Source organism: Ostrinia nubilalis, chromosome 15, assembly GCF_963855985.1.
Source record: "Ostrinia nubilalis chromosome 15, ilOstNubi1.1, whole genome shotgun sequence".
NCBI classification, from domain to species: Eukaryota; Metazoa; Arthropoda; class Insecta; order Lepidoptera; family Crambidae; genus Ostrinia; species Ostrinia nubilalis.
The window spans coordinates 4,064,612-4,081,460 of NC_087102.1; the positions used below are offsets into that span (position 1 = coordinate 4,064,612).

At 42.1% G+C, this 16,849-nt stretch overlaps 1 protein-coding gene across 1 annotated transcript in view; it reads left to right on the forward strand.

Moving 5' to 3' along the window:
* The window catches only part of LOC135078807 (vacuolar protein sorting-associated protein 11 homolog), a 35,935-nt gene that overhangs the window by 11,944 nt on the left and 7,142 nt on the right, over positions 1-16,849 (forward strand). Inside the window, exons 11-15 of the mRNA XM_063973372.1 lie at positions 6,892-7,050; positions 12,659-12,816; positions 13,361-13,442; positions 13,835-14,050; positions 14,999-15,121. Of these exons, the coding sequence (XP_063829442.1) occupies positions 6,892-7,050; positions 12,659-12,816; positions 13,361-13,442; positions 13,835-14,050; positions 14,999-15,121 (738 nt within the window). The remainder of the gene's footprint in view (positions 1-6,891; positions 7,051-12,658; positions 12,817-13,360; positions 13,443-13,834; positions 14,051-14,998; positions 15,122-16,849) is intronic.

A 16,849-nucleotide genomic window follows, 5' to 3' on the forward strand; every position in this document is an offset into this window, starting at 1 on the left:
AAAACACTGCGTCTTTATTAGATTACTCCAAGCTAGTACTACATGCCGCATAGCTTAAAAAGTCTCTAGTTAGTCCAAGAGAGCTCCCTCCAGGGCCGCACTCGCTCGGCCGAGCGCGCGCTGCCCGACGACTACATACACATGTTCCTCAGCAACTCCGAGCGGCTCATAGAGTTCCTCGAGCATATGACCGCAGCTCAGTTTGAGTGCTCTAAGCTGGTGTATAACGCGCTGATAGAGCATTACATACATGTGTGGTAAGTGTCTAAAATGTCAGCAACTTTTTCAGGCGTCAGCAACTTTTTGACATGTCAGCAGCGGTCTTACATGTCAGCAGTAGCTGTGTTATAGGTCACCAACTCCGAAAGGCTCCAGTTTCTGAAATAAAACTACGTCCCAATTAGATTACTCCAAGTTGGTACTACAGACCGTGTAGCCTAGCAAGACTCTAGCTAGTCGACGAAAGTACACTCCAGGGCCGCACTCGCCCGGCCGAGCGCGCGCTGCCCGACGACTACATACACATGTTCCTCAGCAACTCCGAGCGGCTCATAGAGTTCCTCGAGCACATGACTGCGGCTCAATTTGAATGTTCAAAATTGGTCTACAATGCGCTGATAGAGCATTACATACATGTGTGGTAAGTGTCTAAGATGTCAGCAACTTTTTCAAGTGTCAGCAGCTGCTATCTTATAGGTCAGCAACTCTGAGAGACTCCAGTTTCTGAATACACTACTGCATCCCAATTAAATTACTCCAAGTTGGTAATACAAGCAGCATAGCCTAGCAAGACTCTAGCTAGTTCAATAGAGCTCCCTCCAGGGCCGCACTCACTCGCCTCATGTCTGGTAAGTGTCTAAAAAGTCAGCAACTTTTTGGCGTGTCAGCATCTGTCTTGTACGTTAGCGACTACGAAATGCTCATAGTTTCTGAAACAAAACACTTCATATCTATTAGATTACTCCAAGTTACTACTACAAGCAGCATAGCCTAGCAAGGTTCTAGTTCAGTGGTTCTTAACTTTTAAGTCATGAGGGACCATTTTACCAAATTTCTGTCTTGTCAAGGACCACCCCATAATCATAATCGGTCAAAAGTAAACCAGTTTGACTGCAAAAATCAGTTAAAAGTAGTTTTGACCAAGGTGTGCAAGTGAACTTCGTGGACCACTTGGAATGCCTCCAGGGACCACCAGTGGTCCGCGGACCACCAGTGGTCCGCGGACCACCGGTTAAGAAACACTGCTCTAGTTAGTCGGCGAGAGCTCCCTCCAGGGCCGCACTCGCTCGGCCGAGCGCGCGCTGGCCGACGACTACATACACATGTTCCTCAGCAACTCCGAGCGGCTCATAGAGTTCCTCGAGCACATGACCGCGGCGCAGTTTGAATGTTCTAAGCTGGTGTATAACGCGCTGATAGAGCATTACATACATGTGTGGTAAGTGTCTAAGATGTCAGCAACTTTCTAAACTGTCAGCATCTTTCCAAAAATGTCAGCAACTTCGAGCGACCCCAGTTTTTGAACTCACCATTTCGTCCCAATTAAATTACTCCAAATTAGTACTATAATAAGTCACATAGTAAATCTCTAGCTAGACGATGAGACATGGCTCTAGCTAGTTCAAAAGAGCGCCCTCCCCGACGACTACATACACATGTTCCTCAGCAACTCCGAGCGGCTCATAGAGTTCCTCGAGCACATGACCGCGGCGCAGTTCGAGTGCTCGAAGTTAGTCTACAACGCGCTCATAGAACATTACATTCATGTGTGGTAAGTGTCAGCAACTTTTTCAGGTGTCAGCAGCAGCTATCTTACTTGTCAGCAACTCCGAAAGGCTCCATAGATTCTGAAACATAACTGCGTCCAAATTAGATCGCTCCAAGTTGGTACTACAGGCCGCGTAGCCTAGCAAGACTAGCTAGTTCAATAGAGCTCCCTCCAGGGCCGCACTCGCCCGGCCGAGCGCGCGCTGCCCGACGACTACATACACATGTTCCTCAGCAACTCCGAGCGGCTCATAGAGTTCCTCGAGCACATGACCGCGGCGCAGTTTGAATGTTCTAAGCTGGTGTATAACGCGCTCATAGAACATTATATTCATGTGTGGTAAGTGTCTTAGATGTCAGCAACTTTTTGGCGTGTCAGCATCTTTTTAACATGTCAGCAGCAGCTGTCTTATAGGTCACCAACTCGGAAAGGCTCCAGTTTCTGAAACACAACTACGCGCAGTTTGAATGTTCTAAGCTGGTGTATAACACGCCGATAGAACGTTTGGTAAGGGACCGTCCATATATTACGTCATTCTAAATTAGGGGGGGGGGTTGGTCTGCGGATGACGGTAAATGATAGATGGGGGGGGGGGGTGTTTCGAAATTGACGTCATTCTTATTTATTTATTTATAGTTTATTGTTCACTTACAAAAAGATTATTTCTAAAAAGAAATTTCTTCCAGCACACCTAGTAAGTGAGACTGCAAATGTGAGAGGCGGCTAAGGCGCGTACAATACTAAAATAACTCATAATAAACATACAAAAAAAAAAAAAAAGGTGATTCTATAACCAAGTGTTTTATTTAATCATATAATACCCTATTTTTCTCAAATCTGCAATGTTTTAATTTTGCCAAACTGGTAATGACGTCAATTTTGAGAGAAGGGGGGGGTCATTAAGAAATGACGATAGGATGATTGTAGGGGGGGGGGGTCTAAAATCTGAAAAAATCGATGACGTAATTTATGGACGGCCCCTAAGTGTCTAAGATGTCAGCAACTTTTTAACATGTCAGCAGCAACTGTCTTATAGGTCACAAACTCCAGTTTCTGAATACACTACTGCGTCCCAATTAGATTACTCCAAGTTGGTACTACAGGCCGCGTAGCCTAGCAAGACTCTAGCTAGTTCAATAGAGCTCCCTCCAGGGCCGCACTCGCTCGGCCGAGCGCGCGCTGCCCGACGACTACATACACATGTTCCTCAGCAACTCCGAGCGGCTCATAGAGTTCCTCGAGCACATGACCGCGGCGCAGTTTGAATGTTCTAAGCTGGTGTATAACGCGCTCATAGAACATTATATTCATGTGTGGTAAGTGTCTTAGATGTCAGCAACTTTTTGGCGTGTCAGCATCTTTTTAACATGTCAGCAGCAGCTGTCTTATAGGTCACCAACTCGGAAAGGCTCCAGTTTCTGAAACACAACTACGCGCAGTTTGAATGTTCTAAGCTGGTGTATAACACGCCGATAGAACGTTTGGTAAGGGACCGTCCATATATTACGTCATTCTAAATTAGGGGGGGGGGGGTTGGTCTGCGGATGACGGTAAATGATAGATGGGGGGGGGGGGTGTTTCGAAATTGACGTCATTCTTATTTATTTATTTATAGTTTATTGTTCACTTACAAAAAGATTATTTCTAAAAAGAAATTTCTTCCAGCACACCTAGTAAGTGAGACTGCAAATGTGAGAGGCGGCTAAGGCGCGTACAATACTAAAATAACTCATAATAAACATACAAAAAAAAAAAAAAAGGTGATTCTATAACCAAGTGTTTTATTTAATCATATAATACCCTATTTTTCTCAAATCTGCAATGTTTTAATTTTGCCAAACTGGTAATGACGTCAATTTTGAGAGAAGGGGGGGGGTCATTAAGAAATGACGATAGGATGATTGTAGGGGGGGGGGGGGGGGGGGGTCTAAAATCTGAAAAAATCGATGACGTAATTTATGGACGGCCCCTAAGTGTCTAAGATGTCAGCAACTTTTTAACATGTCAGCAGCAACTGTCTTATAGGTCACAAACTCCAGTTTCTGAATACACTACTGCGTCCCAATTAGATTACTCCAAGTTGGTACTACAGGCCGCGTAGCCTAAAAAATCGATGACGTAATTTATGGACGGCCCCTAAGTGTCTAAGATGTCAGCAACTTTTTAACATGTCAGCAGCAACTGTCTTATAGGTCACAAACTCCAGTTTCTGAATACACTACTGCGTCCCAATTAGATTACTCCAAGTTGGTACTACAGGCCGCGTAGCCTAGCAAGACTCTAGCTAGTTCAATAGAGCTCCCTCCAGGGCCGCACTCGCTCGGCCGAGCGCGCGCTGCCCGACGACTACATACACATGTTCCTCAGCAACTCCGAGCGGCTCATAGAGTTCCTCGAGCACATGACCGCGGCGCAGTTTGAATGTTCTAAGCTGGTGTATAACGCGCTCATAGAACATTACATACATGTGTGGTAAGTGTCTTAGATGTTAGCAACTTTCTAAACTGTCAGCATCCTTCCAAAAATGTCAGCAACTTCGAGAGTCTCCAGTTTTTGAACTCACCACTTCGTCCCAATTAAATTACTCCAAGTTAGTCCTATAATAAGCCACATAGTAAATCTCTAGCTAGACGATGAGACAAGGCTCTAGCTAGTCCAAAAGAGCGCCCTCCCCGACGACTACATACACATGTTCCTCAGCAACTCCGAGCGGCTCATAGAGTTCCTCGAGCATATGACCGCGGCGCAATTCGAGTGCTCTAAACTAATGTACAATGCGCTGATAGAACATTACATACATGTGTGGTAAGTGTCTAAAATATCAGCAACTTTTTCAGGTGTCAGCAGCTGTCTTACATGTCAGCAGCAGCTATCTTACTTGTCAGCAACTCTGAAACGCTCCTAGTTTCTGAAACAAAACACTTCGTATCTAATAGATTACTCCAAGTTAGTACTACAAGCCGCGTAGCCTAGCAAGACTCTAGCTAGTTCAATAGAGCTCCCTCCAGGGCCGCACTCGCTCGGCCGAGCGCGCGCTGCCCGACGACTACATACACATGTTCCTCAGCAACTCCGAGCGGCTCATAGAGTTCCTCGAGCACATGACCGCGGCGCAGTTCGAGTGCTCGAAGTTAGTCTACAACGCGCTCATAGAACATTACATTCATGTTTGGTAAGTATCGTAACCGTCGTCTGGTCTGCGAGCACGTAGAATTTGTCCAATGACCCCAAGCTACCCATCCTTATCGCTCGCTCGTAATTATGTTGCTGTCGCGCTCGCACACTCACTGCGGGCGCCCGTCGCACAGTTGGACAAAATTCTACGTGCTCACAGACCGGGCTTTACATACAAATATTTTTAGAATAATATGAAATTTAATTTGTTAATTGTGCTATTTTTCTGGTTTTTTTCCAAATAAATATTTATCTGTTCTATTCGTGCATTAAACTACACTCGCGAGCAAAAGTATGGAATCACTTACATGAAGTTGTTTCCACGCAATCTTGTGTACTAATGAATTTGTTAGTAACAAAAGAAGTGGCACCATTGTAAAGATTAAACTTTTAACTTTAAATTGATACCAAATTCATTTATATCACACCAGTATTTAAAAAGATATCCCGCCTGATGTGAAGAAGTAAGGAAAAAGACATGTATCAACTGTTTGATACGTCGCGAGTTGCGGCCTATTTACCCCCTATAAAAGCACGTGTTTTTAGATTTTTGCTTTCACACGTTGATCCATACACATCTCCGCTTCTTTTGACATTTTACCTGGGATTCTACACCTTCAGAAGCAGCACTAATCGTTGCACTATTGCAAGAAGGGCTCAGCCAGCGGGCTGTCGCACGTCAGCCCCACATAAGCCAGTCCAGGGTTTCGAAAGTTTTAAGACGCTTTCGGGAGACTGGTGGCTTTATCCCGAGACTAAGTTCTGAACAGCGCCGGTGCACATCGCAGAAGGATGACCGTTTTTTCATGTCAACCTCTCTATGAAATCGTCATTTGACTGGTATCGACGTCCAGCAAGACCTCAGAAATGTTCGTAGGATAGCTGTTAGCGAGTGGACAGTTCGTCTAAGATATAAGCAATAGAATTTGACTCCAAAAAGGCCTGCCAAAGGCTCGAAACTGACGGCAGGTCACCGATAAGCACGCTTTCAATTTGCTCGTACACATCTTGATGGAAAGTCGAGCAAGCCACCCCCATAAGCCACTGTTTAAGCGAACCAGGACTGCACAAATCGCTCCTCAGGCCGCCTATAGACCCGACCTCTTCGACTGCTGCACTGCAAACACAATCTGCATTCATCGGAGAACAAAACTCGCCTCCATTATTCGCCTTCCCATCAAAATAAGTGCGAGCTAATTGAAAGCGTGCTTATCGGTGACCTGCCGTCAGTTTCGAGCCTGTGGCAGGCCTTTTTGGAGTCAAATTCTATTGCTTATTATCTTAGACGAACTGTCCACTCGCTAACAGCTATCCTACGAACATTTCTGAGGTCTTGCTGGACGTCGATACCAGTCAAATGACGATTTCATAGAGAGGTTGACATGAAAAAAACGGTCATCCCTCTGCAATGTGCACCGGCGCTGTTCAGAACTTGGTCTCGGGATAAAGCCACCAGTCTCCCAAAAGCGTCTTAAAACTTTCGAAACCCAGGACTGGCTTATCTGGGGCTGACGTGCGACAGCCCGCTGGCTGAGCCCTTCTTGCAATAATGCAACGATTTGTACTGCTTCTGAAAGTGTAGAATCCCAGGTAAAGTGTCAAAAGAAGCGGAGATGTGTATGGATCAACGTGTGAAAGCAAAAATCCGAAAACACGTGCTTTTATAGGCGGTAAATAGGCCGCAACTCGCGACGTATCAAACAGTTGATACATGTCTTTTTCCTTACTTCTTCACATCAGGCGGGATATCTTTTTAAATACTGGTGTGATTTAAATGAATTTGGTATCAATTTAAAGTTAAAAGTTTAATCTTTAAAATGGTGCCACTTTTTTTGTTATTAACAAATTCGTTAGTACACAAGATCGCGTGGAAACAACTTCATGTAAGTGATTCCATACTTTTGCTCGCGAGTGTATATCAGAATCTAACGCCAATATTATTTAACCAGGGCAAAATCCGAAGCGACCGAGAAGTTGCAATACGAAGCGAAGGTGATGAAGGTGCTCAAGGACCCCGAAGCGAACTACGACAAGGACCAAACGCTCGTCATCTGCCAGATGCTCAACTTCAAGGCCGGCATACTCTATCTGTACGAGGAGAGCAAGCTGTGAGTATTCTTCTTAATTTTATTATACTTTCGTGAGTTTCATAACCTAAAGACATCCTACTAATATTATAAAGGTGAAAGTTTGGATGTCAGGATGTCATGATGTCTGGATGTTTGTTACTCTTTCACGCAAAAACTACTGAACGGATTTTGTTGAAACTTTACAGTATTATTGTTTATAACCCACATTAACATATAGGATATAATTTATGATGATATTATGTGATAAATAAATTTCAATAAATAAAAAAGACGTGTCTAAAAAGCGCCATCTATCGTCATTGGTTAAAATCTACAGTGCTGGACAAACTACGGTTTTTGACGTTCGTAAATATTCATGCGGGGGAAGCCGTGAAACGCCATCTATCAACATGATATCTAACGGGGGTAAAACGAGGTCCACGCGTACGAAGTCGCGGGCGGCCGCTAGTTTATAAATAACTTGAAAAAATCGAACTACCTAAGGCGGTAATCGAACCCACGACCTTTCGCTTGCCGGGCGACTGCTCTTCCATCTGAGCTACTTAGACACTGGATGAACCCGTCGAAATTTTTCAAGTTATTTATAATTTACAATTTACTTAGTTTGAGATGCAACTCATAACGCTTAAAAAAATTGAATAACTCCTCGATCTCGATCTGTTTGTACATTTAGCCAGTAAACATAAATTATAACGATATTTCAAGTATATGTTTTTAAGAATAAAATCATTTATTTTTAAACAAATTAGGGGGCGTCCATTAATTACGTGAGACAATTTTGGCTATTTTTCAACCCCCCCTCCCCCCTTTGTGAGATTTCTCAAAATGCGTATTTGCTATTTTTTGTATATACGAAACACGTGTCACGTATTTCAATCTTTAGAAACAGTATAAAAAAAATTAAAATGATACCTTGAAAACTCTATAGAGAGTTACTCATTTGGTGTCCGTTTGGTTGCGCAAAGCTGCATACATTTTGTTGGTAGCGGCGACTGGTTGCGCCGCCATGGTGTCCCGGTGAAATATAGCCCTTAAGGTTTCGTATATACTAAAAATAACCTTGTATATGTTTCAATTAGTTCGTAGAATTGAGTGGATACCTTTTCAGTTTCGTTGTAGAATGTAAAACTTGTAAAATATCTATTTTAATTTTATACTGTTTCTTGCTGAAAAAATATTACGTGATATTCGTCGAGACTCCCCCTCTCCCCTACGTGAGATTTAGTGAGGTTTTTTGACCCCCTCCCCCCCCCCCCCATAAACATCTCACGTAATTAATGGACGCCCCCTCTCATTACAGGAGAATTAGACAACATTCAAATGAATGATTGATTATGATAAATGATAGTTGCAGTGTAGATTTTGGCAGTCACTAGCGGCTTTTTCATTCTTTATCCCAATTATTATGTTTAAAAAGGTGACTAAAAATACCAATCAATTTTAATATCAAACGTTTATTTAACAATCAAAAGAAATACGAGGACGGCTGTAATTTCTCAACATTTTATTAAAATTTAGTGCGAACATGATGTAATTTTTCGTACTCTCAACAATTAAGGACAATGATATGAGAGCCAAAAATTATCTTGCCGTCCACTTGAGCCAATTAATATATTCGTTTTTATTGGTGGCGCAAAACAAAACTATCAACGCTCAATTTGTTTCTACATTGCTATGCTACATTTAACTTTCACGTCTTGGTTGATGTAACAATAAATTCACGTGTTATACCTACATTTATTTATTCAATCCTACTAATATTATGAATGCGAAAGTTTGGATGTCTGGATGTTTGTTACTCTTTCACGCAAAAACTACTGAACGGATATATGACGTAATTTATGACGATCTGTGACAAACTAAATTTCACGCGGGTGAAGCCCTGGGCAAAAGCTAGTACTTATAAATTGAAATGATGAATTTTAATTTCTGTGACGGGTCTGGGTGTTACTATGTATAATATGTATGTATTTAAAAAGTATAATGTAGTATATCCGTTAAGCTAGCACGCATTACACAAGCATATTAATTGCTTACTTTGGGGCTACATTCATAGCGCTGTGTAAAAAGGTCCAAAGATATTTATTTATTATTATTACTTATCAATAAACACCTAGTATTAATTTTAAAAAACTGTAACAAAAAAAAATCACTAAATGTAACAGCTTAGCGCAAAATTCGAGGATAGCTGGACTATTTGTTTTTCTAATACTCGTTGAACTAAATTTTCTAATACTATTTAAAAAGTAATTGGACGTCCCGGGAAATTCCAGTTCTTTTTTGTCGTATAAACGTATAATGTGTAAGAGAGAAGCAACATTGAAACTCGAAAAAAGAAAAATAATGTTTTACCATCGTATTTGTTTACTTTAAAAAAATCAGTTTCTGTTCCCACTGCAAATTTCAACATATTAGAAATTTCCTCAGACGATATGACGTGACTCACAGCAAAAAAGAGGATTTCCCAAGAAAGCATATCGCTATTTATAAAATCAATTGCGTAGTAAACAGTGAGTGAGTTTAAAGTTTTTAAACAACTTTTTCCTTACAATCGACGAATATTTTACCTCGCTATAATATTTAATTAAGTGAACAAATATAGTCCTTAATAATTTAATTTAAATAACCTGGATAAGAAACATTTGAAAGACAAACAACGATAGAACTGGATATACTTTCACGGCACTATTCCGAAACGAGTTCGTCGCGTACGTCTGCAACAAACCGCAAGTCACTTCTTTCTTCAACATCGAGGTGTCCCTCGATATGCGAATGAGGTAGCACGTCATGTCTGGCGTCACGTCCATCGACTTCCCTTTCACGTCTACAGCATCCACTAACGTAGTATTTGTCGTGGTGGTCGTTACAGACATATTCCCAGCAGTAGTGTTCGTCTGTGTCACCTTCACTTCCGAACTTACCACGGTCTTTTTCTGAGTCTGGTCAGTGACGTGATTGGACCTCGAATCGCTTTCCCATATAAAACTCGTCATGAGCTTGCAATCGATGCGCGTCTCTTCGTAGTCCCCGTTCCTTCTTCTTATCCCCAACTTGCAAACTTCTCCGTGACTCCCCACGTATTGCGTGTTCGCGTCGTAATGGCTGTGGCGGCTCGACATCCTTCCCAAGTTGTAGAGTGCTAGTCCCGTCAGTAGATTGTCGAACCGGCTGCCTGAATCTCTGTACTGGTACACGTAGACGGGCGGTGGCGAATGGTAGACGGGATAGCTCTGTGCCCCGTATCCAATTTGCTGAGGGGGGCTGTAATGATGGTGGTGGTGTACTTCAGTTTTGTGCGTATTGTGTACATTATGCTGGTTGGATGTCTTCTTCGGGATGTTATTGTTTCCGGAGAGGCCAGTTGAGGCAGGGTAGGAGTGGGACCCGGTCTGATGCGTGCCGGTCTGGTGGGTTCCGGTACCGGCGCCAGATAATCCCGTGGACACAGGATAAGTGTGGCCCCCGCCGTAGCCGTGGCCCCCGCCGTAGCCATGGCCCCCGCCGTAGCCGTGGCCCCCACCGTATCCGCCAGAATGCGTCCTGCCCCCACCGAATTTCTTAGCGTCGGCGGTCGTAAAAAGCAGCAACAAAAGTATTAAATACATTTCACACGCGTGCTCCACGCGGAGTTTGTGTAAGGACTAACTGAAGTAACTCCAGACGCGTCCCGCCAGTGAGGCGCCAAGTCCCAGTCGATAGTGTCTGACGCAATAGGGCGCGGCGGGCGTAAACAACCTGCCGAGGGGAGGCCGGGACTCGCAGGCAGCAGGCAGTCTCGCACGCAACAGGTCACCGAAATAGATCCCTTTGAAGTATGCAAACACGCACAAATGGCTAGCTTATAAAAACATTAGTTAATTTAATAGGTATTGGAGACGCTGACATTGAAATGTATCTATGCAGAGTCCTTAGTACTTCAATTTAGTTTATTTCTATAGTAGTTTCAACATAAATCGAAATCAAATAAGCTTATCGTTAAAAATATTTTACATGTAATTTATTTTAACTAATAAATTTTGCCTAATTATTTCCTCAAACGTAACTCATTTGGACATTATTTTCTTATATAAATAGGCCACATAAATGGCCTGGTAATCAGTAAGGAAAACATTTTAAAAACAAACTAGATCGACTGTATAATGTATTGTAAATGTGAATATTTAATGTTAAAAACTAATCAATTTTCCTACATAATGAATTTTGTAATTCGAATAAATTAATGAAATGTTACAGTGAAATCTTAACAGATAGACTATACAAGAATAGAGAGGCGGTATTGGTATTCGTCCAATTTGCGAACAATCAAATATTTTTGTGAATGAGTCATTTTTTATGGAAATAGATTTCTGTGTGTGAATAACCTTTACTGACCTAGAAATAACTAAATATCACTGGAGTGCGTGTAGCGGAAGTTCGCGTGTTGAAACTTGTACAAGTGAAATTATTTCAAACAGATTATTATCATACAATCAACTTTCTGTTTGCATTGCACAGTTAATTGTACACGTGGTACAAACAAGCTTTACGATCGTATTTGTATTCTTCCGAACAGGGCGATTCAGGACTCTCCGATAACTAATAAATAAAGCTTATTTTATGTTATTCTCATACTTTCTTTTCGTCTGACAGCAAATTGACTATAACCACCTACGTTCATTGTCTGAGTGGGTTGTTAACACCTGTTCACGAGTTACTTCGAAAGTTTAAATTTATTTCATTATTTTATTTAAGAATAGTACACAGCACTATGTCAATTTAGGTTTAGTTAGATTTTGTAGGCCAATAATATGATGGAAATTGTAAAGAAGTCGCAACTTTTCTTCATTTTAAGCCTGCTATAGTTATAGGCATCTAGAATGTTTTTTTTTTACTTAATGAAATGTTATGGAATGGGAGCGGCATGGGAGGGGTGACATATGACGTCACAGTCCAAACGAGCAAACAAGTATGAATCACATCAGTCTCGCTGTCGTTTGACGTCACAAAAACACCCTCCCAAGCCACCCCATGCCCACATTGTTCTGCTTAAATTGTGAGACGTAGTGTGAATGCGCATTAGCACATTAGTGGTGAAGCTATAAAGTATTGAGGCTGAGTTGCACCATCTAACTTTGACCGTAACTATAACGATAGCCGGTGATTTTTGTATGGAAATTGACAGATTTTTGACGTTTGTCAAAGTTAAAGTAAGATGGTGCAACCCTGCCTCGGTCTTACCATTTAGGCAGTTATGTCGGTCGTTTGGTGTAGTGGTTCGAAACGGACTACTATGCCGAGAGGTCCCGGGTTCGATTCCCGGGCGGGCAGAAATTGAAATGATGAATTTTAATTTCTGTGACCGGTCTGGGTGTTACTATGTAATATTATGTATGTATCCGTTCAGCTAGCACCCATAATACAAACATATTAGTTGCTTACTTTAGGACTAGATGATGCTGTGTGAAATTATCCAAAGATTTATTCAATGTCGACCCAGTTAGGGCACAGCAACTTTTGGAAGGATGCAGAACGATCTTATCAGTTTAAATTTGTCAAGTTAGTATGGGAAATCATTGGGGCAGGCCTATGTTCAGCAGTGGACGTCCTTTAGCTGAAATGATGACGAGTTATTGGCATTTATGTGTAGATGGCGAGCGCAGGTGTCTTTGCATATGCGTTCCGGCGACGCGGAAGGGGCGCTTGCGGTGTGTCGCCGACGCGGCGCCGTGTGCCCGCGGCTCTGGCTTGACGTCCTTTGGTGGCCGCCGCCTGCCGCCTGTTTGCCCGAGCTGTTAAGAGTCATTGGTAAGTTGCGAATGCTAGAAAGGACGGAACCGTTCTAGGAAGGACGCAATCGAGCTAGGAAGATCTCTAGGAACATAGGGCGCCTTAAGAGTACAAATGTTCCGGTGACGCGAAGGGAGCGCCAGCGGTGTGTCCTCGTGTTGTGTGTGTCTCCTTTGGTAGCCGCCGCCCGCTGCCTATTTGCCCGAGCTGGAAGGTCGCAGTTGTTCTAGTAAGCGTGTTAGGAAAAACGAAACCATTCTAGGGCTTCCTAGGCGTCTCTACGCAACCGTTTTAGGAAGGATGCGACCGATCTAGCAAGGACGCAAATGTTTTAGGAAGGAGGTATCTGTTGTAGGAAGGATGTAACCGTTCTAGGAAAGTCACTTGCGTTCTAAGAAGGTCACAACATGCGGTCTGGGAATTTCACAACTGTTTTAAGAAGTTTGCAACCGATCTAGGAAGGTCGCAGCCATTCAAATTTACAATTTAATCAATAATAGTGTGGCTAGTTAAGTTTAAGTTGTTGATCATACAATTTACTAAAATTACCTTTCTTTTACAGATAGTGAGAAATTGTTGTCGCCTATTCTAGTCATCGATTGCCTAGCGAGTACACCCACGTACACCCTAGGAGATGTTCGAAAGTGAGTATCATATATTCTAATTCGAATTATTTATTTCTCCATGTTGGTATACAAAGGTTCTTATTCTGCAGTTTCAGTTCGTCTAAAGCCTGGTCCGTGAGCACGTAGAACTTTGTCCAATGCTACCCATCCTTATCGCTCGCGCGTAATTATTATGTTGCTGTCGCGCTCGCACACTCACTGCGGGCGCCCGTCGCACAGTCGCGACAGCAATATAATTACGTGCGAGCGATAAGGATGGGTATCTTGGGGTCATTGGACAAAATTCTACGTGCTCACGGACCTTTATCCGTTTCACATCTGGCTATACATTTTTGTTAAAAAAAAATAGCATTATTTAATTTCTCTCTGCATACCAATAAATATACCTATCACTTAATGATTTGTTCAAGGTATTTAATGAACGTGCTCAAAAACGAGAGTGACGTCATATCCCGCGAGCAAGAACTCGCAGAGAAGTACCGCAGCGAGAGCGAGAAGATGAAAGCGCAAATACAGAAGATACAGAACGAACCCGTGACGTTTCAGAGCTCGCGCTGCGCCGCCTGCAACCGACCGCTTGAACTGCCTTCTGTACACTTCTTGTGTCAGCATTCCTTCCATCAGCAGTGAGTTACACATTATAGATCGCTTCATCCACGAAGACACGCCCCACTTTTTGGGCGAGGGAAGCGCGGGGTGCGGGGAGTTTGATCCGAGCAATCCGAGCGTCATTATTGTAGTGTGCGTGTGCACTCGTGGAGAATTTAGCGTGTACTTATAACACTCAAACATTAGCGGGAGAATGGTGGGGCGCGTCTTCGTGGACGAAACGATCTATATGGTCAGTATAAAATTTGCAAGCTACATATGAGAGTAACGTCATATCAGTTTGACAGTGGGGCAGAAGTCCTTAAGTGGCGAACACGAACCGCAAGATGCAGCATATTTAGAGAAGGTAGCGCAGGACTGGTCATTGTGGAAATCTTTGGAGGAGGCCTTTGTCCAGTGGTAGATGTCCTATGTTTAAAGTAATTGTCTCATCGAAGGCGTAACATAACCTATGGTACCATTTCGAGTACAACTTGTCGCTTGCAAAATGACTGCTTTGACACTACGAAGGCGATAAATGTTTTATAGCATTAGGGTTTTTACTTTTTACTCAATGAGGGCTATCGTTTTTATACTTAACAGTTGGCACCCCTGGCGATTGACAGGACCTTACTCTACAGTGGCGCCATCTTGATGAGTGCAAATGCGATAGTCCTCCTACCACTTTCGCGCTCACCAGTTGGTGCCACTGTCTTCGCTACTAGCAAGTGACAGGACCTTACTCTACAGTGGCGCCATCTTGATGAGTGCAAATGCGATAGTCCTCCTACCACTTTAGCGCTCACCAGTTGGTGCCACTGTCTTCGCTACTAGCAAGTGACAGGACCTTACTCTACAGTGGCGCTAACTGGTGAGCGCTAAAACGATAGCCCTCATTGAAAATCGTCACCAATAATAAATATTACTACATAAAAATCATGCAACCCGAAAGTTTAAGAGTAACATTAACACGTTCTCGTCCGCAGCTGCTTCCAATCGTACTCGGAGTCGGAAGCGGAGTGCCCAGCGTGCTCGCCCGCACGACGCGCGCCGCCCGCGCCACACGGCGCCGAAACGCTACACGCGAGACTACACAACGAGCACGAGCCGTGAGTACACTAGCCACTTCTCCACAGTCAAATACGGTTTAAGAACTTTATTTCTCATAAGAATTAACAATAATTCACTTCCTGAGAAACATTTCAATTTAAATTATTTAAACATAATGAGTGTACAACTAATTACAAACAAAATCAAGGTAACTATCAACATTGACCAAAAATAAAAATAATGTGACGGTACACAACAAAAAACTTCGAGCCAAAGCATAACGAGTCGCCACACGCCAGTCAACCACGGATGTAATGCGCACTGAGCGAACTTTGTAAATTGGATGCGGCATATTAAATGGATTGTAAAAATAATATGGTTGTATGCAATAAATACAGGGTGAAATAATAATAATAAATATCCTTGGACATTTTACACTGCGCTTCTAGTCCCAAACTAAGCAAAGCTTGTACTGTGGGTACTAGACAACGGATATAAACATACTTAAATACTTTTTTTTGTAAATACATATGTACTTATTATATAGCCTGACCAGGAACATAAAAACCCTGGCATAGAGGCGCCTCAATTGCATTTGATAGTGCAACACTGAGTACAGTCGTACCTGTGTTAAATTAATAGGCTAACTTTATGTATCAGGATTCAGGATTACGGGCTAATTTGATATTTTCATAAATTAACGAATAAATATTATAATAATATTATAGGTAACCTGGTTTAAATAAATTAAATGAAACCATCAATCGAACTAGTAGGATTTATTTTATTATTCATCAATAATCAAATTCAGAACTTGAATATTCAACTGCAATGTCTGCTCATGAACGCTTCAAACTCGGTACTTTTTTCCCAATTCCATAAAATTCAACACTTACAAAGTGACAAAAAACTTTAAAATAGGTAGTTGAAACAAACCACAGCTAATTTTCATAGTGGACTGTACTATACGATAAACATGTCAGTCAATTTGACAACCTTTGTCGGAAACATTATTCAATGAAAATATTGTCCGAACCCTTAGTATTTCTCTTCGACAAATACTTTAACACATAGTGAACCACTTTTCTTTCACGACTATAAAAAGATTTTAGCAATTTTATTCATAAAATCAATTGCACACATTTAAAATAAAGTTTGTTTACACTTTGACAGATAGACAGTTTAATTATTGACAAGCAAGGTGACATGTCGATGAAGTTTTCAGTTACTGTTGCCATTAAAAGAAATTAGTACCATTAGTTTTCCGCAACATGGCGAGGGTTTTTATGTTCCTGGTCAGGCTATACATAGAAAACACCCAGTGCAATACAAACAAATATGTTCATGCACACAAATGTTTGTACTGTGCGGGAATTGAACCCGCAACCTCCGGAATAGTAGTCCGTTTCAAACTCCACTACACCAAACGGCCGAAAATTTTTAAAAGATTTTAGTTGGTTCGATTCCCGGGTGTGGCAACCAAATTTTTTGGAAATCTTTGAACGCAGTTCTATTTCTTTTAAAAAATAACAGAATGTTTTCTTTGAGTAAAATTTTCTGCAGTATTAAGAGTAGAGATGAAACGGATATCCGGTAACTATCCGGTAGGCCGGATATCCGGCCTAAATTTACTATCCGGTCGGATACCGGATAGTAACTCACTATCCGGCCGGATACCGGATATTAAAAAACTACGACATTTCCTATTAATAAAATGAAATACATTAATCTTTGAGGTAAACATCAACAAAATGGCTTATAATAATGACGGCTTTTATTTAAAGTCC